Source organism: Penicillium angulare, assembly GCF_028827245.1.
Source record: "Penicillium angulare strain IBT 27051 chromosome Unknown utg000003l_segment0_segment0, whole genome shotgun sequence".
Lineage (NCBI taxonomy): Eukaryota > Fungi > Ascomycota > Eurotiomycetes > Eurotiales > Aspergillaceae > Penicillium > Penicillium angulare.
This window is the reverse complement of record NW_026623162.1, coordinates 3,810,963-3,836,518: the sequence shown is the minus strand read 5'-3', so window position 1 is coordinate 3,836,518 and position 25,556 is coordinate 3,810,963. Positions and strand designations below refer to the sequence as shown.

Below are 25,556 nucleotides of genomic sequence, written 5' to 3'. Positions count from 1 at the left end.
AAGAAGCCTGAGGCCTTCATTAGTGTACACTATAATGTATCTTAGTTTGCCTATTTCAATTTATTCTATCGTAGCTAGTCAAAAGAAACTACTTCTACAAGCCCAAAATCCACCCAGACATACCCATGATGGGCAGCTCATGGGCTGTGGCAAGGTATAGGACTGACCGACTGATGCTATATTACATGTATAGGATAAGATTCTTCGAATTAGAAAGATTACAAGTGTGTCCTACAAGCAGCAGCCATATTTTTACGACTTGAGAACTCTCAAAGGATAAAAGATAAATTAAAAAGTAGAGAGTGAAAGCTAAGATACAATCTGAGCTCCTGTGAATAGACCCTGGAACTTGAAGAGGTAGTATTCTCCGAGTCCATCTTTCGCTGAACAGGTTCCAAAATAGCTGCAGCATGTTCAAGTTCGAGAAAACCTTCGGGACTACTTTCAGTGGGCACATATTTGCCAGCATCCTTTGAAAAAGTACATATCAGTCGGCGAGGCAATAACCGGGACTCAGCGAAGGATAGCCCGTCAAAACAATCAACAAGGCTGTTCATACCAAGAACTGCATTCTCCCCGTAAGTGAAAGGCCAGACCCACTCATCCTCATCCTCTTTTTCATGCCAATAACTAGCCTTCTAGCAGGATCCGTGTCACGCGCCTTACGCGCGAAAGAAAATTCCTGGGGGCTGTCAAAAAGCAAAGGCAGGATAAAGACTTTATCTCCGGCTTGCCAGGGAACTTTCAAGGATTCTGAAACGGGGAAAACCCAAGATCTGTATCCCAGGACAATGAAAGGCTGCCCTCCTGGCCATTGGTTAGATTTGCAGATGCGTCGAGAGCATAGAAAATCATGGTATCTGCCCTTTTTCGCTTCTTAAACTTGCGTCTTGGGCCTTAGCCAGATTTTGAACCCAATATTCACGAAGTCGAGGGTCGGGCAAATCCCGAAGGGAGTTGTACGCGTCTTTCCAAAACTTTGCCCATTCTCAAACTGCTGAATCAAGGCTTTGGAAAGCGTCAACGAGTGTTTGGCGCGTTACAACCTCTCCAGACTGAAGAGAGAAGCTCTTCCATAGTGGAAGTGCTAAGTTGAGATTTGAACCTGCCCATGGCATTGGTGTGCCTTGTGGTACGTAGCGTTCTAGCTGATGGGGCCTGAAGGTTTGAAATACGCATGAAAGAAACATCTCCTCGAGGTTGAGGAGAATTTACTGCTCATTCAGCATAGGATGGCTCATAATTTTATCCTCGAGAAGGTTTGATTCAGGGAATAAGGATAGAGTAGCTCAGGCGCCGCCGACAATATCACCGGAGTCTCAGACGCTGTAAAGGAGTGATGGATGCAGCTTACAGTATTCTTTGTCACAGTGATCGTGAATCCGGTCCTTTAGGTTGATGCATTGGCCAATATACAGCCAGAACCTTTCATGTTGGTCCCATAAGATATGAAGGTAGATTCCTGGGCAATCTTCATTCTCTCGCTGCCCACTGATCGCCCGTAATCTAAAATATGTTAGGCCGTAGCTTGTGAATACTAGCATTAGACTTACTCATGGATCCTAAGAGAACCGGATATCAAGACTGTCAAAGTAGAGCGTGTCTTTGGTGCGGGGAGCTCTAGTAGTTGTTCCTCCACTGAATATACCCCCATAATTGACAATGAAAGCTCCATATCGCTCATGAAAGTCTTCTTTTGTCATTTCAAGGACACTGGCAAGTATTTCCTTGCTAGGTATATTTTCGAGCGGTTTGAGATTCTCTTCTTATACCCTGGGACCAATGTATGACACAGCACGCTCGCTGCATTCATTTCTCCTTTCGATGCGGCTAAGGTACCTTTCCGAAAGCTTCTCTTGTGGCTCCTTAACGGCTTCTGTTTTTTGGGTCTTTGATCTGAGCTGTTTTCCATCTTCATGGTAATCAATCCGGGAGTTATCGTCGCAGTCATCGAGGGCTTCTCCCACCGGAAGAAATGAGGATTATTTTCTGGAAAATTTCCTTCTGTATAATATCGCCGCGCTTCTTTTTTTCCCTTCCAACTGTATGCTCATATTCGTCAGAAGAAATGTTATCGGGCTGTATCAACAAGAATCCCGTTTGTGGCTAAAAGAAAGCTTTAGTTGGCATTTTGGGTGGGATAGGGCTCATATGTTACTTACATTTCGTTCTCCATAGAAAGAGTTCGGCTCATACACTCTCGAATCTCATTTGGGGTGGGGGTGGGGGGGGGAAGGAGAATCTGGAAGATAATACTCCAAACACTGCTCCAATGAATGGAGAATTCCGTGCACAACATACTGCAGGTAGTAGGAGCCTTTCTCTGGCGAAGAAATTTGGCTAAATCGTCGTTTAGATACCAGTATAAAACAATAACGAAGACATCATCCTCGTAAGCGTCATCAAACTGGAGATTATAATCATCGTTCAACTGGATAATGCCATTATGTTTGTCCCGCAGCCGGCTCTTGAGGTACCAAACAATCTTATCTCGAAACTGGCACTGCTCTGTGGATGTCTTTTCAACCCGCCAGGAAGGAAGATCATTGTCGTCAAGATTCAAATAGGTATCCTCCACAAATAGTGATATCAAAAGATCGACCAGAGGTCTGCACCGTTGGTAAAGGGAAGGTAGACTGTTTTTGAAAGCTGCAATAGCTTGACCCTTCAAGCTTTGCATTCTTGAAAAAAGTCAGGGGTGAAGCCGACAGAAGATAGAGACAAAGCTGGTAGAGAATGAGGAGATATACCAAAGGGCAGTGGGATGTTATCTTGGAGGATGTTGAGGAAGAAAGAACGAAGGCCTATTGATGAGACATAGAGGAGCGTCGAGCATAGAGATTTCGCGTTCAGCTAAGTTAACAGATATGAAGGACAGAGAGACAGAGAGACAGAGAGACAGAGAGATAGAGAGATAGAGAGAGCAGAGGAGGGTTCCCTCACTAGTAGATGATAGAGATGACTCGTTTGAGGCCTCGGCACCTATCTAGCTACTGGATGAGTCAACCTCACCATCACCTCAAGGCTAGACATGGTAAACAAGAGACCCCGCAATAGTACAGATGTGCCTTTGTAGGCATTTGGACTATGGAATTATAGGGCCCGAGGCTCAACCAAACAGTGCAGGCGTTGAAAGGCTAAAAAAAATGGAAATTAAAAAAATGGTCCCAGAGGGGGTCGAACCCTCGACATCCACGTTATTAGCATGGCGCTCTAACCAACTGAGCTATGGAACCAGTTGGTTAAATCGGCTGAAATTTCTGCCATTATAAAGCAAAACTACTATGTTTCGATAAAAAGAGATTCGTTTTGGAGCAGATCTGGGGAAAAAATTGTTTAGAAATAGTGGGGCACATGCCCACTTGTAAATAGGACAATAAAAGAAAGCACTGCCTCGCATTGCAGGTTAGGCTAAGAATATGAGGGGTTTTGCCTTGTTGTATTCCTTGGGGAGCGCTTGGGCTCTAGATCATGAAAGGCTAGACGATAACTTTCCGCTGGAGAATGGATAGGTAGCCATATAGAGATCTTATCCTACGATAGTCTTGATAAAGACATTACTGAAGATAAGGGTAAAGAAGGCCTCAAAGGAGAAGATAGGCAGACAGTTGGCTATAATTTTGCCAGGTATTATAGCAGCAGTAGCAGCAGATTTACAACAGTAATAATAATAAGCTTCAACTCTAGTCTTTACAATTATTAGGGATACTTACCTTAGCAGTAGCAGCAAATACTGGCACCAGCCAAACAATAGGACAGCGGGACAGTAGGGGCAGTTGATTTTTGCAATTGCTGGGCAGATAGAAGATTGCAGGTATTGTGTACATAATCTAGCATAAAAACCGGCAGAATTCTTAGTGAGGGATGCAAATGATACAAGTAACAAATATTGCCTTTTAGGAGGGAGAGGGAGGGGGGGTCGCATTAGCATCACTCTAAAGCTCAAGGGACTCGCTCCTTACCCTATCTTTCCTCCTCATCTCTCTCGGGCTATCTTCCTCCTCCATGCCCAATTTCACATCCCGAATAAGGCTAAACACTTGCTTTTATGCGTTTATCAGCCTCATTTGATCCTTTCCCTCCCTGTGACTTATGCCTAGTTGTATCTTCTAGAGGTAACGACAGCCCATGGATTTTGCCAGTGATGAAGCCGTCCAGGCTTACAATGAATATTTCCGGAAAGACCAGTATGCTTGTCGCCATGTTTTGCTTCTGAAGGGTATGATTCACTTCCTGGTCAATAAATTTGACATCCAAATTGACCCGAATGCACTACCAACTGCTGTTGATGAAGAGGCGGTTTCCGAGAAAAACATCCGTGTGAAAATTGTTAATCGACTGCTTGAAGACTTCAGCGAACAATTCAAAGACCTTGATGACCCTGATCCCGACACAGCAGAACAACTTAAAGAGTTGAAAAAGGTACAGTGCATGAATGTCGTGGATGTATGTTACTTCTGCTTAAAACGGACCGAGCGGCAACCATCCAACTTGGCCCGAAGCCCTGCTATCAAAACAGCCACGCAGATCAGCTAAGAAAAGAGGCAGACTCAAAACATAAAGTGGGATGCAGAATTTGAGGAGCGACGCAATCTCTGGCAAACACAGATTGATAACTCTCGAGCAGATAAAAGATAGAGTCACGCCAGCAATACAGCAGCCATCGAACCAAGCCTCCAACCTGAGCAACCTGAGCAATCTGAATACTTCTCAAGATCCGAAAGATCCCCAGAGTCGGAGAACCTGACACAAGAGAAAGATATGGCCTTGGAAGGAGATATTGGAGGATTTGATACTGTTACAGGAGTGTTACTTCCAATTCCGCTAGATCTTACATCAGTGGACCGAACCAATGTTTTGACCTATCTAATCCAAAAGGTTGGAGACCCTATTCCGATCGTTACGGGGATTTTTTACAGCAGTATTCTACTGTGGACCTATGTGCGAAGCTTGAGGATATCCTGACAGATAGCCTGAGACGAGTTAGTGAAGATGGGTTATGCTCCGTGGAAGAGTAAGTGCAGTCATGTCTACGGAATATATCAGCTTCTTATAAGCCTGGCTAGATTACAATTGATCGGGGGAGATACCGAAAGCACTGCCGCTGGAGTCTACTTGCATATTCTCTGGTCCCCAAAAGAGCCCAAACATTTCTGGCTGTACGTTGGCCAAGCAATGGACTTGGCAAGAAGGATAGCGGATCACAAAAACAAGATCTACCGCAGGGGACACCCTAGCCTCCATTACCACAATTGGGATTCGAGGGAGGATATGTGCTCGAAATTTGTTATCCTTGCAACAATTGACATGGATACCAAGGGACAAACTCTCCCTATATCTGAGCAATGTTTGCTTGACCTTTTCGAAATGTGGATAGCATGTTTGTTCCAGACACTCAGTGCAAGAAATCTCGATAGATATCTCTGTCCATCTATTAGTCGGTCGTCCGCTGGCCGCCATCTCAATGTTGTGCCGCCGATATGGCAAAGATTCCAAGATGAAAATATGCCAGAAATAAAAGAAGTCTTCGATCGACAAAGCTTCAAGGCACTTCTACACTCAGAGGACCCAGATATTCGATCATGGGCGCAGAAAGCTCGAGACTCATACAATGATCTGCGAGACTCCCTTGACCCAGAGCTGCGCAATTATTGGGCTCCAGCAGGCTTTGAGCGCCAAGAAACAGAGCAACATTGACAGGATGAAGGAATACCTCAAAGGCAGAGAAGGCACTGTGAATTGTGCACCAGACCGCGACCGTGGCTATATTGAATGCGGAAAATTCCTCATCTCTGTGCCCAGCTCGCTGAGTGTCTCACCCGGCAGCAAGGTTATCGTGCAATTCCACCTCTCCCAAACGCCTGTTAGTTATTGCTTTGCGCTCAAGGCGAGAAATTAAGATCCAGCGAGCCGACTTGCAATATCAATTGAGGGCCTGAATGCCTCCGGAGATAACGTCAATACATGGCTTAAAAACCCTGGGGGAAAAGTTGTCATGCGTATGAACAGTCAGTTGATCTGCTAGAGGGTAATCCCTTCAATGAGACCTGCTTATTACGTCACGGTTGGATGGTAAATCATTCGGAGACAGGTCAGCGCCAAACAAGATACACAGACTAAGTACAGATACTCAGATATCAGCACGGAAGCTCGGTAGTAATAAGAAAAGAAACAGCTGAGACACAGTCAAGCAATGCATTTACATGTTATTATGGTATTGTGTACATTTTCATATTTATCACAGTTCTAACACCATTTTGATTAAGAAATAATTTATCTTTTTAAAAAAAATTGTTGGACGAATTCAAAAAAAAAATTGTACGAATGAACCATTTTTTTATGCCAAACCGTTTTTTAGAGCATTTTGAAAACACTCCAAAAACGCTCAAAATATAGTATTCAACTCACCCTCAACACACATTGAACACAGCTTCGAAACATTTTCGTTTTGAAATATACATAAAAATGTAATAATTTTTAAGCATTGATTCATCCACTGTTTGAAATTGACCTTCTTTGACAAAAAAAGTCACACAATGGCCATGTGACAGTTTCACAGTACTATAGAGCTCCTGCACTGATTTATGAAATTCAAGCCTCGATTGCAAGCTGGTAGGCGGGGATTTGTCGGCCACTAGTACTACATATTTAAATGTTATGCTGGGGTTCTGCCTATCTTGGTACAAAGCGCCTCGGTCGGATTCACCTCACCAAAACCCACACCAAAGTGCCTGCAATAATATCATCTAATACAAAGAGAAGGTCGACAAGCAAGAAAGAAGTGTATTCTGTAGGGTATGAATCTATCTCGAGAGTGATAATACTATATAACGTGGAAAATTAAGGGGTGCTGGCCTGGGGATTTATTATATACAAGCGGAAGGCAATGATTGGTAAGGGGCTTCCTCGTCACAAGATGTATGCTTTAGGTTTTTAGCTGCATAGGAACAATGCATACTTCATAATGACACAAATTTAAATCCTCTTTATCAAGTGGGTTCCATAGCTCAGTTGGTTAGAGCGCCATGCTAATAACGTGGATGTCGAGGGTTCGACCCCCTCTGGGACCAACATTTTTGATTTTTTTAATCTCAGTAAACTTCCTTTATACTCTTCCAACTGCTCTACAGTACCCCTTCAAATGTTGATACCCCTTCCCAAACAGGTAAGGGTCGATCTGCCATTGACCAGCCAATCATATAACAATAAAGCAGTACAGCTATATGTATTCTGTGAGAGCCCTTACAGTGAAGATCCTCAGATATCCAATATAGATGCCTCCTCCGGTGTCAACAACTACACTTGCTCGCCTTGCATGCGCCGTACCCTGACTTTGTACAACACTGTTTGTAGTGGCACTGCGTCAGCAGGTAGAACTCTCTGGCAGAGACTGCAGAGCATCATATATCATATATAGTAGGGAGAGGTGTTGCTGATCGACAGTAGATCAGCGATTAGTTTAGAACTCAACCGAATACTAACTAGTCAATATCCTTACACTGTGGAACACTCATAGTCTCATCTCTACAGTACCAGTATTCAATCTGACCCTGTGTGCCAGCCGGTAAAGGCAGTGAAAAATTAGAAGCAGGGCTCTTGTACAATATCAAGTCAACACAGCAGACAAAATTTTTGGTTTGGAGCAGATCAAAAAAAGTTGGTCCCAGAGGGGGTCGAACCCTCGACATCCACGTTATTAGCATGGCGCTCTAACCAACTGAGCTATGGAACCCAAGCGGTGAAGGCGGTGTGAGGTTTTACCTCTACGTCCACTCTGTCCCAACAGTGTAGAAAAGGATCCATTTTGGAGAAGATCGAAAAAAAAGTGGTCCCAGAGGGGGTCGAACCCTCGACATCCACGTTATTAGCATGGCGCTCTAACCAACTGAGCTATGGAACCCAATCGGTAAAGGTGATCCAAATTTGTGTTATCATGAGGCAAAACCCTCTGCTGCACGATACCTGTAGTAAAAAAATCCTTAGATATCATGCTCATTTTCGCTACTTTGTGCCCAAGTGGCTTTCAATGTATATCACACGGCATAGAAGTCTCATTTACATTTGAGACTCATCTACATTTTCTTCCATCTCAATACCCAAGAGTACACATGCATGTATTCTGCCAAACTTATTCAAGGAAGCACCAGCCAATCACACGATCGATATCTTATCGCCTATCTCATCAGAGCAAATGCAACAAACGACCAAAAAACGGAGGTGTTTTCACCATCATCTTGCACCGATTGGTGACCAATACAAAAATTGGAAAATAAACCTAGACCCAACTTAGAAAAAACTTAGAACATATAAAAAAGGCCCCATCGAATAGTTGGGGATATTGGCATAAATAGGGAACACCATTTTGCACAGGTAATGGAGATAAGCTCTGAAGTCCGACGCCAAAGCCTCGTTTGTTCTCCGCCCCTCTATTCCTTTACCACATTTTCGCATTCACAAAGCGGACAACTGGAATTACATCCTCAGCAATAGAACCGGTAATCTCTAGTTACCACCTCAATAGGGAATAACTTCAGGTGCTATAATTAGCATTAACCTAATCTTCCCAGCAACATCCCCATGTCCGACTCAGTCACTGACCCGGACCCGCTCGCTGCGGAGTCCGCGGGGACAGGGAAGAAGCGAACTCGCGTACAGTTCTCATGCACAGCATGTCGCTTCAGAAAGTAAGCTGTCATACATATGGCTTCCGTGCACCTGGGTGCTAATAGCCCACAGATTGAAATGTTGCCGTACCTATCCCTGCATCAACTGTAAGAAGCGTGGTGAGGCTGGATCATGTACTTTCGTCGGTCGCGGACCGCGAGCCAAAGCCCAGCATGGGCGAGCAAGTCCAACACTTGTGCAAGATCGCCTCCAGCACTTGGAGAATTTAGTCATGTCATTAGCGCAACAACAGAAACCTGAGAGTGAAAGTTTTAATTTCAATACTGAGCCACATGAGACTCTCGTTGGCTACGATACTCCCCCATCCATGAACGACCGTGTCACGAAGTCATCGCCCCATGATACAGGTACTTTGGTCGTTGATGATGAGGGTACTAATTATATTGATAGTGCAAACTGGCGCGCTATCCTAGAAGAGGTTTGTATTTTTTGAATTCTAGTGCTTAAAGAAGGATAAAGTGAAAAGGCTAACTCTATTCTTTAGATCAATGGAGTCAGGGAATACTTGGATGAACAGGAAGAGAACTCCGATAGTGATGGAATCGTAAAGGCGCCTTTCGAAAATTGTTCTCCAGTTCTTCTACTTGGTATTTCCAAACCAGTAACAAAACAAGAAATCCTTGGGGATATCCCGTCGCGAATGGTCGCTGACCGTCTCGTTTCGCGTTTCCTGAAATCATCTGAGCCCTCATTAAGTGTGTATACGGGAATGTAATGGTCATTCTATGGAATGCTGACGTCGGCTTTAGTCGTTATCCATGTGCCAACATTTCTGAAGGAATATGAGCGCTTTTGGATCAATCCGCATGAAATGTCATTCACATGGATTGCATTGTTATATGCCATCATGGCCCTTGCAGTTTCCTCGCACCATCGCAGCGAGGAGCCTCTTCCAATGAAATCAGTGGACACAATCAGCATTTGGGATGTTTTCAGGCGGCGAACAGCTCAGTGCCTGGTGCAATCGAACTACTTGACCCCTGGCAAGTATAAGGTCAATGCGCTCTTTGTCTACGCAATCACCGAGTTATATCGCAGTCAGGATGGACAAATAGGCGTATCCCACATATTAAGTATTGCCATTCGACTTGCAATGCGCATGGGCTATCACCGCGACCCAAGTCATTACCCCAGCCTATCTCCGTTTGATGGAGAAATGCGTCGGCGAATGTGGGCCTTGCTATGTCAACTCGACGTCCTGGTTTCGTTTCAAAATGGTCTTCCTCGAACTATTCAGCCTTATTACCAAGATGCTCAGTTGCCGTCTAACTTGCTGGACACTGATTTTGATGAGAATACTGTTCAGCTACCACCATGTCGACCAGCCGAAGACAGAACTCCCTGTTCCTATACCCGAGCCAAAGGGCGTCTGATGGATGTGTTTGGACAAATATGCGACTCGGCCTACAGACGAGACCCAGTCTCATATGAAGAAATTATGGCGATGAATAATCGACTTGAAGTAGCGCACGGTCAGCTACCTGCTTTCCTTCAAGTTCGAACGATGGCCGAATCTATGGGAGAGCAAACCAACATAATACTGGCCAGGTATACTCTCGATTTGATTTACCAGAAATCACGCATAGTTCTGCATCGCCGTTACATCACTGAAAGGCAGGGTACATATGCCAATTCGCGAAATATCTGCATTAGTGCTGCCAGTGCATCATTGCGGCATCACAAAGATCTTTGGAGCGAGAGCTTACCCGGTGGCCAACTTTATAAAGAGCGATTCCTTCTGAACTCTCTTCAGAACACTGATTTTATGCTTTCCGCTATGATTCTTTGTCTAGCACCATTACAAAACAAGAACGATGCGAACACTACCCCGGCTCAAATTAAAGAGCAGAGACAGCTACTCTGTCTTTTGGAAAGTACTCACAAGATTTTCAAGCGGACACGGCGCTCTCCAGATACTCAGCGGGCATTTATTGCTTTAAGCATTATGCTTAGTCGAGTCAAAGGCTGTAGTGTTGAGAGCCTGACATCAAATTTAGAAGAGCTAGAAGGTACGTATAGTCATGATTCTTTCTAACTAGAAAGCCTCGGGAACTAAACTAATTGCACGAACCAGACGATCCATACCATTTATTACCGAACCCAGCGACAGGCGAACCGCAACAGCCAACGCTATCACCGGATAATATGCAGGCCGCCGCCATGCTTACAGACACTTCTCAAACGCCTTCCTATTCATCTCTCGATGTGATCAATGAAATGCTTAGCATGCCTTCTGAATTGGACTGGGTAAGTTGTCCTCGATGATCATTAGCATAGCAGATAGAAGCTAACATCTTCTTTAGCGGATGTATGACAGCAGAATGTACGGATTTTCCACAGCACAGGACAATATGTGGACTCCAGAGCCATCAGAGCCTACTCCAATTCTGGATTTTTCAATGCCTCTCGATTTCCAAATGGATGGGTATCAGCCTCAGTAGTCAGATAGTAGCATTTGAAATACCCAGTGCATCCAAGCCTCGCCTCGTTGATAGCGCAACTGTAGGTATATACCTCAAGTTCAAGTTGAACCTTGGGAATTTTGATATAAATAATATAACTGGAAAGCTCTCCCATCATATAAACTGGTACACCCGGACAAATCCAGAAATTAGAGCTTTAATGTCTATGCAGCTACATATATAAATATTACCTACTATGTAATAGACTTGTTTTTTTTGTGAAGTTTAACAGGGGACCACCTCATAAGTTCAAGTTCCCATCCATTATTAACTCCAGGGCTAGGTCTTCGGCCTCGGCTTGCAGATCCCGATCCGTGCGCACTCGGGGAACATGATTTTCTTCAATTCATTCAAGTTCGGCGCCAACACCACAGCCAACAAAACACCAAGGCACTCTCCTCCTTCCTTCAATGCGCTCAATCCGAACCCTGCGACCTCAAAGTCGCACATTGACCTCACTACCCCGGGTTCAACGCTCCGAATTGCGGGCACACCAAGTAGCGCTCTCAACCAACACAATAAAGTCAACCACACGCCCCTCAAACAACACACAAACACCATGTACACCTAAAAGACAAATAAGATCATTCAATCTCTCCTCCCTCTCGTCCTTCCTACCATCCGGCAACAACAATGACAACAACTCGCCTAAGCGCGTCCTGAAAGCCTCCCGCATCCTCCCGTACTCACCAGAGCTCCTCTTCAAAGTAATCTCCTCCGTCGAGTCATACTCAGAGTTCCTACCTTTCCTCAATGCCTCGACCGTCACAGCCCGCGACCCGGCAACCGGTTATCCCACTCAGGCGTTCTTAACGGTCGGCTATGGGCCTCTCAGCGAGACATTTACGTCGCGCGTGGACTGTGATCGGTCGAAGTGGATTGTGGAGGCGCACAGCGGCGAAAAAGCCGAGAAAAAGGAGGAAGTTAGCGGTGCTTCACCAGGACTGAGTGGGTTTCTTCCTGGTGCGAATGAAGGAATCTTCGAGTACCTCGCTACGCGGTGGGAGTTGGCGCCGCTGGATAGTAAGCAAGGGCCGCAGACAAAGGTCCATTTAGAGGTGCGGTTTGAATTCAAAAATCCGCTACATGCTACCCTTATGGGTGCGGTGGAGGGTCAGATGGCTGGCGTCATGATTGAGGCATTTGAGAAGCGGATGAAAGAGATGCATGTCGAGGGCCAGTAAAGCTGTGTCGTCAATGGGCATGGATCCTGTTTGGCATATATTTGTTTGTATATTATGGTGTTCTTTTGGCCTGATACATATTTGCATGTACGATATATACATGGAGTACAATATTTGAAGCTTTGAATTTATAGAAGATCGGGAGATATTGCTTGCACATGTGGAAAACATGGGTACAATGTGTCATTTCTATGGAATAAGATCCGCTGTACAATTTTAAAACAATGATTTGGAAGTAAGAATCAAGGATCAAAAGAAAATGGAAACATGTTAGTTTATAATACAGATTATTTGAACACCAGAATGATTTTAACCGCTCAGACTCCGAGTGCCGGGGGCGGCAGTTCGTGCGCTCTTCGCGGAGCCAATGGCATTGTAGTTGTCGAAGACGACGTCCCAGTTGATTCGGTTCCACCAGCGCTCAAGGTACTCTTCCTTGCCAGCGATGCCGTAGTCCATCATCCACACATGCTCCCAAGTGTTAACACACAGAATAGGCTGCACGTCAATGGCACCAGGTGCCAAGTGCTTCGAGTTCGCGGAATGGGCGCCCATTGAGCCGGCGAACTGGTTTCCCAGGGCGGTCTCGGGTGTGTGAGTGGCCATATCAACGCCTTGGCGGCGGGAGTGAGCGGCCGGGTAGGGGGAGCCGGCGTTGTAGGTACAGAAGATCTGCATCAGACCCTCACGCTCGAGGTTCTTGGCGAGCCAGACAAAGCCAGGGCCGAACATGGAGTTGGCGGTAGCGAGGAAGTCGAGCTTCAGGGATTCGACGGAGGAACAGGTGTCGACAATGTCCCGGGAGAACTTTTCGGGGATGGTGGTGGATTCGGGAGACTGTACACTATTAGAAGTGGATAACATGGTATGGATCATTAGCATTCCGGACTGACCAGGCAGTTGAAGAAAAAGTGGTTGTTGTGAGCCATTGAGGCATAGTTGAAGACCGAGGCCATCTCCGGGCGCCGGGAGTACTTGACCAGCAGCTCTCCGGGTTTGGCGTCCGCATCAGCAGTGTCTATAGTAAAAGCTAAATCAGATTTATGTCCCAAGCTTTTCTGTACAAAAAGAAACCGCAATATCGTGCAATTGTCGAAAGGGTGAGCCGGACTGACCTTGTGTCAACAGGTTGAGCTTATCCACGAGCAGGGACTGGTATTGGGTCCAGGAGAAGTCAAAAGCCTCAGGCGACATGAATTCCGAAATACCATTCTGCTTGTACTGCGCGTCATGCTGCAATTGAGGGATGCGATGGATACCACGAATCTGGAAGCGTGCAAGAGCGGAGGTAGGTGTCTAGAGAGTAAAACGCGATTAGGATTGGTGTCCACTCAACGGGGCCAAAAAGCAATAATTCTGCATGAAGAGACTTACCTGAATAGAAGCCGCGCGCAAAGCGCCCGGCCGGACAAGTCGGCTAAACATGATGTTAGGCAGGCACGAGATTGACGACCATTTGAGCTTTCCCAAATCACGAAGAATTTCCCTCCCGACGCAGTGCCATATCGGGACTAGCGTGGCTTAGTCAAGCCAAATTGGGCACCACCAATCACCATCCAGGCAACTACATCTGTCTCTCCCAGTGTTTCTCTAAGCGCCCACCATCCTGCTCATTCACTCTTGGTGGATCTTAATGAATTTCTGCAAGAGGAACTGGCTTAGCGCCCGCTCAGCTTCATATTTAGCATCATGCAGTCCATCATGAAACCCCGGTCGACCCTTAGCTTGGGTATTCGGCGCGTGCCCAGAATAGATCGCTTTGGATGTGAACCATGAACAAGGAAATGAATGGCTCTGGCAAGGCCTCTTCTTTGTCAGGTCTCGCTCTATTCAGACTATTCTACTCTCTTTTTGTTTTGTTTCGTTTCAGCCTATCGTCCATCCCCTTCACTGTTGGGCTTTTTTTCCATCCTCAGTGAATATACGTCCTCATAGCTGCCTATTGCTTTTTGGCCTGCATTGCAACGAGACACTGGCTAGGCATCAATACTTTATACGTTATATCGAAATACTCTCTGCATTTGAATTGTTTCATATCTCTCGAGAACTAGAAGCGCCAAACCTATCTCTTTTCCGCCAACATGGCGATGTCGACTATGGGCATCATTAACAAAGGGTCTACTCTTCTACTCTTGACGCTCCTATCGTTGATGACAATAAGTCATGCCTCTGGGATAGGAATATTTACAAGAAGCGATTCATGTCCTACTTCATACAATTCATGCGGAACTGATGTCCCATCGGACTTCTGCTGCTCCTCATCAACATCATGTCTTGTTGTCGAGGACGCCACCACGATCATCTGCTGCCCATCTGGAAGCAGCTGTGAATCCATCAACCCTATTACGTGTGATATCCAGCAGCAGAACTCTACTGCTCATCCCAAAGCCGCCATCATGACTACTCTCCTTGACGAATCTCTCCCCAAATGCGGTGACTCATGTTGCCCATTTGGCTACAGCTGCTCAGACGGATATTGCTACCTGAACAAGAACGAAACTACAGCTGCAAATGCAACATCGACCTCAAGTTCCAGTACCAGTACCAGCTCAAGCACAAGTACGAACACAAATACGGCGTCATCAAGCACCATCTCTCCTTCAAGCAGCAGTTCAGCCACCGGCACAAACGTCACCCCAATACCATCATCAGTTTCTGAAGCGACTGAAAGCACACTTGCACCATCCGCAAAGTCCACAACATCCTCCGAATACCCCAGCAAAGCAATAGCAGTTGGTTTCTTCCCGGGGGTCCTCTTCGGCGCGATCCTCGCCCTATTGATTTCAACCTGCCTCCGCCACCGCGGTGAAAAGAAACGCGCAGCAGCCCCAGATCCTCAAGATCCCCCCAAAGTAGGCCGCACCTGGTCAATCTCAAGTCCGATAGCTTCAGAAGACGCATCATACAGAACAGATTTCCTTCTACGAGACAAACATGCTTCAATGGGTAGCCGATCCATGCGTTCAATGCTAAACCGCTCTGGCACCCGGGTGCGTAGTCTCTTCTCAAACGGACCTCCCCAACTAGACAAAGATGCCCCACCCCTCCCTACGCAAAACGCATCGGAACTTCCCACGGAGCCTGAACCTGCAGCAGATCCCGTTACTCCGCCAAGACAACGCGAGCCGAGCACGGAGAGTATCAAAGTGTTTTCGCCCCCTGGTGCGTTTGCGCAGTCACGGCGATTCTTAGGGCCTGAGCCTTATCCTAGCCGTATCGCGAGGCCATCAACTACGTTCGAGGATTTGGTACAGGCTGTGGGATTTAATGAGAAGGAGGAAAAGGCCAATAAGTATTTCAAGGTGCATCAGGTGCGAAAAATTACTTGAATAGAGGTTTTTTTGCGGTGGCTTTATTTTTATCGGTCGAGGTGAACCTTTCATTTGTCCGTTGAGCATTGCGGGACGGTGTACAACACATTTGCGATCGCTATATTTCTTTATTCTATGCCCTTTTTTTTTTAAAAAATACCTGGTACTTTTCGCGATCTTAATACAGCAAAACTTTAATATTCAAAACAACATTCATATGAAATGTAGAGTGGCCACTGATGCCTGCAATTATGGGGGAAGATAACGTATTTCCCAAGCGAGCGGCCACCCCAAGCGAGCGGCCACCCAACCAAAAAATCGCGTCGCGAACGCGTCCTACCATCTTCAAACACCCACCATGCCACCAAAACGCACTCAATCAAGCCAAAGTTCTCTAGAACAGGAAGGTAGAACCCTACTTGCTATTGAGGCTATAAAAAAACAAGAAATTACAGCGGTCGCCACAGCAGCACGTCTATTCGATATACCCCGCTCTACATTACGGCGTCGTCTTACCGGTCATCCTTATCGCTCTGAAACTCGTGCCAATAGTCACAAACTGAATCAGAATGAAGAGAACTCGCTTGTCCAGTGGATAATCTCTATGGATATACGTGGAGCTGCCCCCCGCCCAGCTACTGTTCAAGAAATGGCCAATATTCTACTCATAGCACGTGGCGAGACCCCTTCTTATACTGTCGGCAAGAATTGGGTTACAAACTTCGTTAAACGCCATCCAGAACTGACTACTCGGTTCTCTAGACGATATAATTATGAGCGTGCAAAGATGGAGGATCCAAAGGTTGTTAAAGAATGGTTTAATCTTGTTTTTCAGACAATTCAAGAGAATGGTATTCTTTCAGAGGATATCTATAATTTTGATGAAACTGGCTTTGCAATGGGATTAACAGCAACTGCTAAAGTTGTTACTCGCTCTGAATTCTATGGTCGGCGATCACTTTTACAGCCTGGAAATCGTGAATGGGTAACAGTTATTGAAACTATCTGTGGATCTGGATATGCACTTGCTCCTGTGATTATTTTTAAAGGCAAAGTGCTAATTCAAGGCTGGTTCGATAACCTTCTACCTAATTGGCGTTTTAAAACAAGTCCAAATGGATGGACAACAGATGAGATTAGACTTCGATGGCTTCAAAAACACTTTATTCCAGCAACAACTAATCGTACGGTTGGGAAATATCGACTTCTAATTCTAGATGGTCATGGGAGTCATTTAACTCCTCAATTCGATTAAATTTGCAAAGAGAATAATATTATTCCGATCTGTATGCCAGCACATTCTTCCCATCTTCATTAACTACTTGATGTTGGATGTTTTGCGCTGTTAAAACGTGCGTATGGGCGGCTTGTTGAAAATCAGATGCGGCTTGGTTTTAACCATATCGACAAGTTCGACTTCCTTTCAGCTTATCTAATTGCTCGTGAGGAAGTCTTCCAGGCTAAAACTATTCAAAATAGCTTTGCAGCAGCCGGATTAATACCATTTGATCCAAAGCATATGCTATCGAAGTTAAATATTATTCTTCGAACACCTACTCCTCCCGGGAGTCGTCCAACTAGTCGATCAAGCCAATTCTCACCAAAAACACCCCAGAATTTTAAACAACTTCAGCGACAGGCTAGTTCTATTAAAGCACTATTAAAACAGCGCTCAAACAGCCCTCCAAGTCCCCTGAATCAACAGATCAATCAAGTTCTAAAGGCTTGTGAAATTCAGATGCATTCGACTGCTTTACTTAAGGTTGAAACACACAAATTACGCGCCGCACATGAGAAACAAAAGCAAAAGCGCCAGCGGTCTACTAGGCAGATGCCTAATAAGGGTGGAATGACTGTTCAAGAGGCCCAGGATACTATACAGCGCGCTACACAAGTGATTGAAGCACCAATTCCCCCTCCCGTAGCACAGCCAGTAGCACGCGTTTTGCCAGCTCAGCCAGCTAGGAGGAAATTACCAACATGCCGCAAGTGTGGAAAAGAAGGACATAGATCAGACCATTGCGATAGTTAGTTGAATATTTTAATATATTGGCGTTGTTGTTCTAAAATTATAACTAAAACTATAAAGTAGGCGGTCAGGTGGCCGCTCGCTTGGGGTGGCCGCTCGCTTGGGAAATACGTTAAGCCAGTTTCTGCCTGAGAGGGCACTCAGGCACCTTGAAGAGGAAATATGAACGTAAAAAAATAATAATAAATTTAAAAGATGTATACATTCGCTTCTAAGATGCAAATGATGGCTGGGGCCTAGTTCGAAGCCGCTGACGCCTTTTTCGCTTTCCGCCTGGCGATCAACCGCTTCACTTCTTTCAACAGGCTGACAAGAAGAGGGACTCCAATAGGCCCCAAAAGAGGCAGGTAGACAGCAACCTTGTGCTCATCTGGGAAATAGACTTGACCTACCATACTCTTCTCGAAGAAGCTACGCTCTGCCTCGGTCTCGGCCACACGAGCGCTCGCAAGAGCAGCAGCGAACCGCCCGTCACGGAGATAGGAACAAGTAGCGGAGAGGTGAGAAAGAGTAGTTGAGACCGAAGACGCCACAGTAGCCGGAATTGGGATAGATGGGAGAGACTCAGTGAGACGAGCTAGGGAGCCCATAGTGGAAGAAGCGGAAAGAAGGAGAGTAGCTGCTCGTACGCGGATGAGGGTTTGGAGGCGCAGTGGTAGAGATGAGGGCGTGGTGGGAGTACCAAGCAGAGTCAAGAGTTGGTGGGAGAATGTCATGAATGCCGGCCGCAATGATTTATGTGTGAGGTACGGTGGGTTAGATTGACCATTCTTGTCTGTCAAGAGGGTTGGGTTGAGAAGGTATACACCTCCCCATTGCGGCACGATCCAGCTAGATGCGCGGTTCTCCTTAACGACGAGTGGGGATTGTGATGGGGCAGGGACATATAGGATAAAGTTGAGGGTGGGACCGCTGCCAATGCTAGGGTTAAGGGGCCACTCGGCTGCATTGATGAATGCACTCAAGTCTTCCTTCCTCAGTGTCCAAGCTGCCTCGGCCTCCTCGTAGATCGGTGGAGGTGCCATAGGTGAAAATGTGGCATATAGCTGAACTTGAGTATCGATTGTGAAGTTGCTAATGGGAGAAAAGGCATGAAGCAGAGGTGACAGGTATTCTTTGACGGCAGTTTCGATATCCCAGGAAGATGGTGCTGGGCCTGGCGTGAACAATGAAAAGGACAAGTGGTATGTGTCGGCGTACTTCATAGACCGACGCAGGCGTCTACTGATACTCTCCGAATCAAAGCCAGCCGTCTCGCCCGAAAGAATATGTGCAATCGTGGCCTTCTCCTCGCTGTATAAGCCTTGAAGCTCTTGCGCAATAAAAGCGGACAGAGGTGGGTTGGATGATGAAGGTAGAGGCACATGGTTCGGTGGGTAGAATATATCTAGCTGAGTAGTGTCTGCATGTAGCTCGGAGCGGGGACTGAACAAGTCCTCTTGAGAGAGTACACGGACGGTGAGAGCAATATCTGCCCCTTCTTCAGCGACATTGCCAGCTGCATCAACGTTGAGTTCCTCATCTGCGGTGGATGGACTGGTATCGTTAACTGGCTTGAGTCGCAAATGATGAGCGGCGAATTCGTTGAGATCGTCAAGAGTATGCTGAGTTGTGCGGAGAAGATGCTGAGATTCAGAGAGTTGCATATGAGGAGTGGCAACATGAATTTCTAAAGGAAATACAGGGCGGCAAATCTATAGAAGCGACTGTTAGCCATCTACTTGTTTGTTGCCTGTCCTGCCACCTGGTCGAAAAGCGCCACGTACCTTGCCATCGTCCCAGTCAACCATTTCTTGAATAGGCAAATGCGCCCGATAGATAGATGTTGTCTTCCACCATATTGGGAATCCTAAGAATATAATAACAGCCCAGAAAGCCGCAATTACACGGAATCGCGTGTGGATGGCCTCGGAGGTTTCGGGGGGAGGGACGCGCTGGGTTGTGGATTGAGAAGCCGAATTGGCCAAGGCCTTCGGAGACTCGTGGTCTCCCTTTTTATTGGTCATATTCGGGACATACTTTTCACCCTGAACTATAACTCGTGTAGTAAAGGAATGGCGAAGTATTGTATGTACTTGGGGGACGAAGCTACCCAGGAAGGCGGAGAAGGGAGCCAAATACGGAGTCCATTTCAAAAGTGATACTAGGCCTAAAACGGAATAGCTTCGATTGCTACGTATGGCAGAGATTCTGCCCCTCTCGTACATACCCTACCATCTACACGTCCATACTCTGATTCTTATTACTATCTTCCAACGCTACAAATCGTTGAATACGCTACTGAATTCATTCAATTCAAATCCGAATCTTCTTCTGGAGCATCTATATTGTTGCATTTTCTCATGATTTCCCTGAATCTTTAGAATATGATATTTTTATTATTTTTATTTCAAATACCAAGTGGTTTCCACTATATACTAAATCAGATGAATGTCTTGCTCATACATTTGTATCTTGGAAATCGCCGCTATATATGTACTAGCAGGGCCACATCCTTAAAAATGTGCCTCTAAGTTCTCTATAGTTTTTTGGCTCTGGGTTTGGTTGAAAGATGTCTAGGTGCCGCATAGTATTAGTTGTGCACGGAGATACATTCGGTATATCATCATATAATAATGATTAAATTGGAGTAAAGTATGGTAAGTAAATAAATAGAAGGTTGAATCCTTCAAATCAAACAGGGTATCTTGATCAATAACGCCATTTCCTTATAGCGGTCGAATCCATAAACAATTGACCTTGCAGTATATGCACGCCTCATATCCGCAGATCTAGTATTCCTTTTCGAAAATCTTCTGGATTGGTTTGGCTGCATCAACAAACTTCTCGAGATCCTGATCCAAGTTGGCTAGATCATCTTTGCGCTTCTTATTTTCTGCGATCAAGGCCTGTTTGCGCTTCAACAGTTCCTGTCGCGCCTGCTCGAGCTTTTCCCGTTCCGCATGTTCATGGTTGATGCGCGCAATCATCAGTTCATGTTCACTGGAGCCGCTGTGTTCTGGAAAGAGTTCGAGGAAGTCTTCGACGGGGATCAACGGCAAGGAGAGATATTGGTGGCTGTGGCGAACATTGGGGATTAGACGTGTTGACTAAGAAAAGCAAAATAGATACATCGGATACACCTACTCATAAGATTCGCAGGCAGCGATCTCGCCTGTCAGGTGTTTTTGTTCGTAGTACAGGTTCTGCAGTTGGAGATGCAAGCGATCGATCTCCTGGCGGGCTTCGGCGGTCGCATGTTTGGTGTCGCGCACTCGGAAAATAGCATCTCTGTTTTGCCCGCGAAGTTGAGCGAGCAAGGCGAAGAGCACCTTTTGTTGTTTGGAGGCCGCTAGTGATAAGTCATGGACGGAGGTTCCGGTCGGGAGAGAATCGGGATTCAACAAAGCCAAAAGTTGTTGGCATTGAGCCAGGGTCTCAGCGCTGGTGCTCAGCACGGGCAGCAATGACTGGTCGGTGACGATTTCACTGATAGACATGAGTGGCGATAGTGAGGGGGGGAATTATAACCTTAACCGTCAAACGTAGAAAAAAGATTGAAAGTTGGAAAAAGATTAAGTGGAGAAGGTTGAATCTGAGCAATCAGATTACGGGGGTCGCTCACCACATGTGAATGCTGGGCCGAGTGTGGTTGGGGAAGGACTTTATCCCGTTCAATCTTCGTCTATTTCTCCTTCTTCCCCCCCACCTTGCAGATATGTGGTGTACATAGGGGTTTCTTTCCTTTTGAATTTCCCAACATCTTCTTTTTCAACGTTCACTCCTTTCTTGAAATCCTCTCTTATCGCCTGCGTCATCGTCAATCCTTCACCCCCTCAACTGTATTCAGCCCCCTCGGGTATCTCGGCCCCCAGTTCCTGAATACAAGAAATCCCGCAATCCAGGTGGTCCTCGGATTCACGACGACGAAGGGTGAATATCCCTGTGATAACAATAAGAATGACATGTACAGCGTCTTCTATGACTGTGGAATCGTATCCGGAGGCCGACGCGATCGCGTCCTCCACTGCAACCCCGACGGATGAGACTGGGCTCATTCGGGATCGGCGCCGGAGACACTCTTATCATGCCCCAAGAAGGCTCTCCTGCGACTACCAAGATGCGGACACCGTCTTTATTAGGGTGAGTTAACTCCCAACGAGGATGTATCTCTCCTTGGACCATCCCTCTAATCCGTCATGCAGGTCGAACTTTTCCTCGCCGAACTCGAACGCCGCATGCACTGGATCGAGCAATACCGAAAGTCGCATATGGATCATATAGATGCAAGCCTCAAGCGGGGCTATGCAACATTGGAAGCCGTACGTGATCAATGTTCGATCACATCCGGAGAACTGATGGGCAGTGGAAAGAAGCGTGCGAAGATTCTAGTGGAGACACTGGAGGGCCGATATAATGAAGCCTTAGCGACGAAGGAGACCCTGGAGCAAAAGGCACAGGCTAGTGTACGACTTATGGAAAGCTTTTTATCTGAACTCGAGTCGCGGGCTCATGCTGTCCGGGATCGGGGCATCTACGGCACTATTGACGATGGATGGAAAGCCATGGACTCCAAGCTGGTACACGCTCGCGAGGTGGTGGATGAAGGAATGGAGCGCGCTCGTCGGGCACGGCATGCGCTCCGGGAGAACATCGAGACAGCCCTCACTTTAGCACAAGAGAAGCGACTGATCACCTACGCCGATCTGCCCGACCCATGGCGAGTCAACCCACATATTGTGAAAGGATATCGGTTCACCACATCGAAGATCGAGTGCGTGTCTTCGGTTTTCTCCCCTTCCAACGAGTTGGTGAATATTTGGTCTCACGTTATCGGACTTGTCATCGTTCTCGCAATCGCCTTCTACTTCTATCCGCTTCACACCAATTTCCATGTCAGCACTAAAGCCGATGTGCTCATTGCGGCTGCTTTTTTCTTTGCAGCATGCAAGTGCCTGGTCTGCAGCACCATTTGGCACACCATGAATAGCATTGCCTCCCAGACCCTTATGGAGCGCTTTGCTTGTGTGGACTACACGGGCATTTCCATGCTTGTAGCTGCTTCGATCGTGACCACCGAATACACCGCCTTCTACTGCGAGCCAATTTCACGATGGACCTACATAATTCTCACCATGTCTCTGGGAATCGGTGGTGTCATTCTCCCCTGGCACCCGACATTCAACCGTCACGACATGGCTTGGGCCCGTGTGGCTTTCTTCGTCACACTAGCTCTGACTGGGTTCGCACCCATCGCCCAACTCTCCTACACCCGTGGCATCCAGTGGTGTCTGTACTTCTATGCACCTGTCGTGAAGAGCATTCTCGTTTACTTTGTCGGTGCCTGTGTTTATGCTTCTAAGGTCCCCGAGCGCTGGAAGCCCGGTCTTTTTGACTACTGTGGCGGTAGCCACAACATCTGGCACCTTGCTGTTCTTGGTGGCATCTTGTTCCACTACCACGCCATGCAAGATCTATTTGCTGGCGCTTTTATTCGCGCCGAGGGAGAATGCCCCAACTTGACCTCTTGAACTATCTGGTCACCATCGAAACCACATAGCGTTTCTTAATTGTCATTTACACATGATCAACCACGACAAGAGCGATTAAAAAACGGAAATACACGAACGATCTCAACGCTGATCTTTAGACTTGGACGTATCTGACGATATACGCGAGTTCCTGTCAATATTCTATAGAATTTCCTCCATCTAAGCCTGGCCATTTGCTTTTTTGTTCGCATGGATGGTGTTTCCTGATTGTGACTTTACTTGACTACTTTCTTGTCTTTATTTTTTTTATTGCTACACGACTTGACCCTTAAGACTCGGTTTCCACTGACCTCTTCAAATGCATCAGCCGTGGCCACAAGCACATTTTCTTTCATTACTTGTATCTACTTTCGCCGCTCAGGCTACATTTCGGACGGACTTTGCCTCCCGTGGTCTTCGATTATTTGCTAGAACATACGAACTTTTCTCAATTTAGAGATGTTTGCTTTTTTTCTTGAAATCCGTATAAAGTTTCCATTAATCTCATTCAAAATGTAGTTCATCGGCGTAAAGGTCTATAAATGTTTATTCTATGCAAATATCTTGATCATCGAATTCATAAATCCATGACTCGTATCCTTCAGTTCCAAGCAAATCCAACCAAGCTAAAATGAACCTCTGACCTTGGGTAGCTGGAATAGTCTCTTGTCTCCGTGTGTGCATATGATATCAGAGGCAGTCCTCAGGTGTATACTGGAGAGTCATCTGTGGTAGGAGAGATACGGCTCAGATTGGGCAGCTAAGCCTCTATTGTGTTTGCTCGGCTGGCAATGTATTTCGAAAGTAACAGGAGAAGTCCTCACTCGGTATTCTCGGTCTCGATCTCGGCCTTGGGCTCGGGCTCAGGGCCACCATGTTTCCGGAAAAGACCTTGCATCCAGCAGCGGTACATTTTCAATTTGGAGGAGCGGTTCACAATAAGACGCCTATCAGCTCCCATATGCATAACCTTGAATGGGTTCCCGGACTCGGCAAGCTGCGCCTCAGAAACGGGGTTCTCCAAATCAATCTGCATTCCCTTCTCTGGTGTCCACCCACCCCACATCTGGATCAACTCATCATGATCAAAGAAGTACACTCGGGTTCCATCACCACGAACATAGAAGTTCTCCTCCATGTAGCGACCCTTCTTGAATCGCACCTGCGCAAGGTCTCCGCGGCCATAATCACGGAACAAAACTGTACCACCGGGCTTCAAAAGACGGTAGATATTGCGCAGCGCCTTATCCCACTGGTTGGGGTTAAGGGCTGAGAAAATGAAAATCAAAATAACAACATCGACAGAACCCTCAGTCAATCCGGGTGGGAGCGAGTCAGCCTCCTCGGTAGCTTCAGCGGCTGCATCCCACACATCAGCAACCATGTGCTTCTCATTGTACTGATCGCTCTCGCGCATAACCTGCACAGCATACTTGGAGAAATCGCACGCATGCACCTTCAACTCCTCGTTCTCATTGTTGCGAACCAGAGGAAATGCCGTGTTACCGGCACCAGCACCAACTTCCAACACAACCTGGGGTCCAGCGTCCTTCTTTATCACCTCCGCCAAAATGGGGAACTCCTGTTGCAGCCACTTGCGATCCTTGAAGAAATTGTCGGTGTTATTTTTGTAGAAGAGATTCCACCACTTGGCGGGGTCATTGTTGAAACGGTTGCGGTCGAAATCGGATACTCGTGAGGCGCGCTGCTTCTCGTATTGTTGTTCGGCGAAGGCTTTGAACTCGTCATCTGGTTCGACGTGGTCCCATGCATTGAACTCGTAGACATTATCTCCTTCTTCTAGGAATCGAGAGCCGAATTGGAACGGATCGGCGCGCTTCTGGTTGTTTTCGGGGTCATGGGAACGTGTAGACGGCATTACAGGCGGCTGGACCTTCTGGATGAAGTCATGGTATTCGTTGCTGTTGATTGCCGGCATTTTGAACGGCGTTATTTCTGTAAGGTTTTGTTTTGGAGCGTGGAGGGAGACAGAAAAAAAAATCCACAGGACAATGAACCGCGGGGAAAACAAAAAAACTAAAATTAAAAAAAAGATCAAAGGCTCAACCAATCATATTCAAGCAGTGGTATCTGATTATGTCATCTATCGGCTGATTATCGGGGTTTATCTTCTTATCGTCTTATCTCTTATCGTGTCGTTGAGGGACAATCTACGCTTCAATGTTCTAATGTTGGCTGCACATGTGTGGAACACTACATATGTAGGATGGTTGCTATATGGTTTTCTTTGAGTTATAGATCCAGATCTTCCTCTTTATCTTTTTATTCTCGTATGCATTGTTTATGACGTCCATCATATCTGTCCTTTATCCACTCCAGATCTAGGTTCAGCCCCTCTCCGCCTCAGGCATGAA

The 25,556-nt window shown here is 46.3% G+C and overlaps 11 protein-coding genes across 11 annotated transcripts; 6 read left to right on the top strand and 5 right to left on the bottom strand.

The window, feature by feature from the left end:
* Positions 1-1,506: 1,506 nt before the first annotated feature.
* On the bottom strand, positions 1,507-2,680 carry N7478_003571 (uncharacterized protein; the record flags this gene model as incomplete). Its single annotated transcript, XM_056919785.1, has 2 exons — positions 1,507-1,562; positions 2,302-2,680. The coding sequence occupies 2 exons, from the start codon at positions 2,678-2,680 to the stop codon at positions 1,507-1,509; spliced, it is 435 nt and encodes a 144-aa protein (XP_056782943.1).
* A 1,448-nt stretch (positions 2,681-4,128) lies between these two features.
* On the top strand, positions 4,129-5,697 carry N7478_003570 (uncharacterized protein; the record flags this gene model as incomplete). The annotated part of the gene is made up of 4 exons (XM_056919784.1): positions 4,129-4,446; positions 4,639-4,878; positions 4,923-5,014; positions 5,067-5,697. The coding sequence occupies 4 exons, from the start codon at positions 4,129-4,131 to the stop codon at positions 5,695-5,697; spliced, it is 1,281 nt and encodes a 426-aa protein (XP_056782942.1).
* A 4-nt stretch (positions 5,698-5,701) lies between these two features.
* Positions 5,702-5,939, top strand: N7478_003569 (uncharacterized protein; the record flags this gene model as incomplete). The annotated part of the gene is made up of 2 exons (XM_056919783.1): positions 5,702-5,810; positions 5,869-5,939. The coding sequence occupies 2 exons, from the start codon at positions 5,702-5,704 to the stop codon at positions 5,937-5,939; spliced, it is 180 nt and encodes a 59-aa protein (XP_056782941.1).
* A 2,638-nt stretch (positions 5,940-8,577) lies between these two features.
* Positions 8,578-11,126, top strand: N7478_003568 (putative C6 transcription factor; the record flags this gene model as incomplete). Its single annotated transcript, XM_056919782.1, has 6 exons — positions 8,578-8,684; positions 8,737-9,103; positions 9,170-9,380; positions 9,435-10,694; positions 10,760-10,932; positions 10,989-11,126. The coding sequence occupies 6 exons, from the start codon at positions 8,578-8,580 to the stop codon at positions 11,124-11,126; spliced, it is 2,256 nt and encodes a 751-aa protein (XP_056782940.1).
* A 431-nt stretch (positions 11,127-11,557) lies between these two features.
* Positions 11,558-12,331, top strand: N7478_003567 (ubiquinone-binding COQ10-like protein; the record flags this gene model as incomplete). Its single annotated transcript, XM_056919781.1, has 1 exon — positions 11,558-12,331. One exon carries the CDS (start codon positions 11,558-11,560, stop codon positions 12,329-12,331), a length of 774 nt encoding a protein of 257 aa, XP_056782939.1.
* A 309-nt stretch (positions 12,332-12,640) lies between these two features.
* On the bottom strand, positions 12,641-13,756 carry sod4 (mitochondrial 37S ribosomal protein mS42; the record flags this gene model as incomplete). Its single annotated transcript, XM_056919780.1, has 4 exons — positions 12,641-13,168; positions 13,225-13,349; positions 13,447-13,627; positions 13,706-13,756. 4 exons carry the CDS (start codon positions 13,754-13,756, stop codon positions 12,641-12,643), a joined length of 885 nt encoding a protein of 294 aa, XP_056782938.1.
* A 656-nt stretch (positions 13,757-14,412) lies between these two features.
* N7478_003565 (uncharacterized protein) lies at positions 14,413-15,660 on the top strand (the record flags this gene model as incomplete). Its single annotated transcript, XM_056919779.1, has 1 exon — positions 14,413-15,660. The coding sequence occupies one exon, from the start codon at positions 14,413-14,415 to the stop codon at positions 15,658-15,660; it is 1,248 nt and encodes a 415-aa protein (XP_056782937.1).
* A 2,247-nt stretch (positions 15,661-17,907) lies between these two features.
* On the bottom strand, positions 17,908-19,677 carry PIG-S (GPI-anchored transamidase GPI17; the record flags this gene model as incomplete). Its single annotated transcript, XM_056919778.1, has 2 exons — positions 17,908-19,365; positions 19,438-19,677. 2 exons carry the CDS (start codon positions 19,675-19,677, stop codon positions 17,908-17,910), a joined length of 1,698 nt encoding a protein of 565 aa, XP_056782936.1.
* A 765-nt stretch (positions 19,678-20,442) lies between these two features.
* On the bottom strand, positions 20,443-21,150 carry N7478_003563 (uncharacterized protein; the record flags this gene model as incomplete). Its single annotated transcript, XM_056919777.1, has 2 exons — positions 20,443-20,728; positions 20,798-21,150. 2 exons carry the CDS (start codon positions 21,148-21,150, stop codon positions 20,443-20,445), a joined length of 639 nt encoding a protein of 212 aa, XP_056782935.1.
* A 460-nt stretch (positions 21,151-21,610) lies between these two features.
* N7478_003562 (hemolysin III family protein) lies at positions 21,611-23,181 on the top strand (the record flags this gene model as incomplete). Its single annotated transcript, XM_056919776.1, has 2 exons — positions 21,611-21,793; positions 21,856-23,181. The coding sequence occupies 2 exons, from the start codon at positions 21,611-21,613 to the stop codon at positions 23,179-23,181; spliced, it is 1,509 nt and encodes a 502-aa protein (XP_056782934.1).
* An 820-nt stretch (positions 23,182-24,001) lies between these two features.
* On the bottom strand, positions 24,002-25,120 carry N7478_003561 (tRNA(Thr) (cytosine(32)-N(3))-methyltransferase; the record flags this gene model as incomplete). The annotated part of the gene is made up of 1 exon (XM_056919775.1): positions 24,002-25,120. One exon carries the CDS (start codon positions 25,118-25,120, stop codon positions 24,002-24,004), a length of 1,119 nt encoding a protein of 372 aa, XP_056782933.1.
* Positions 25,121-25,556: the final 436 nt, after the last annotated feature.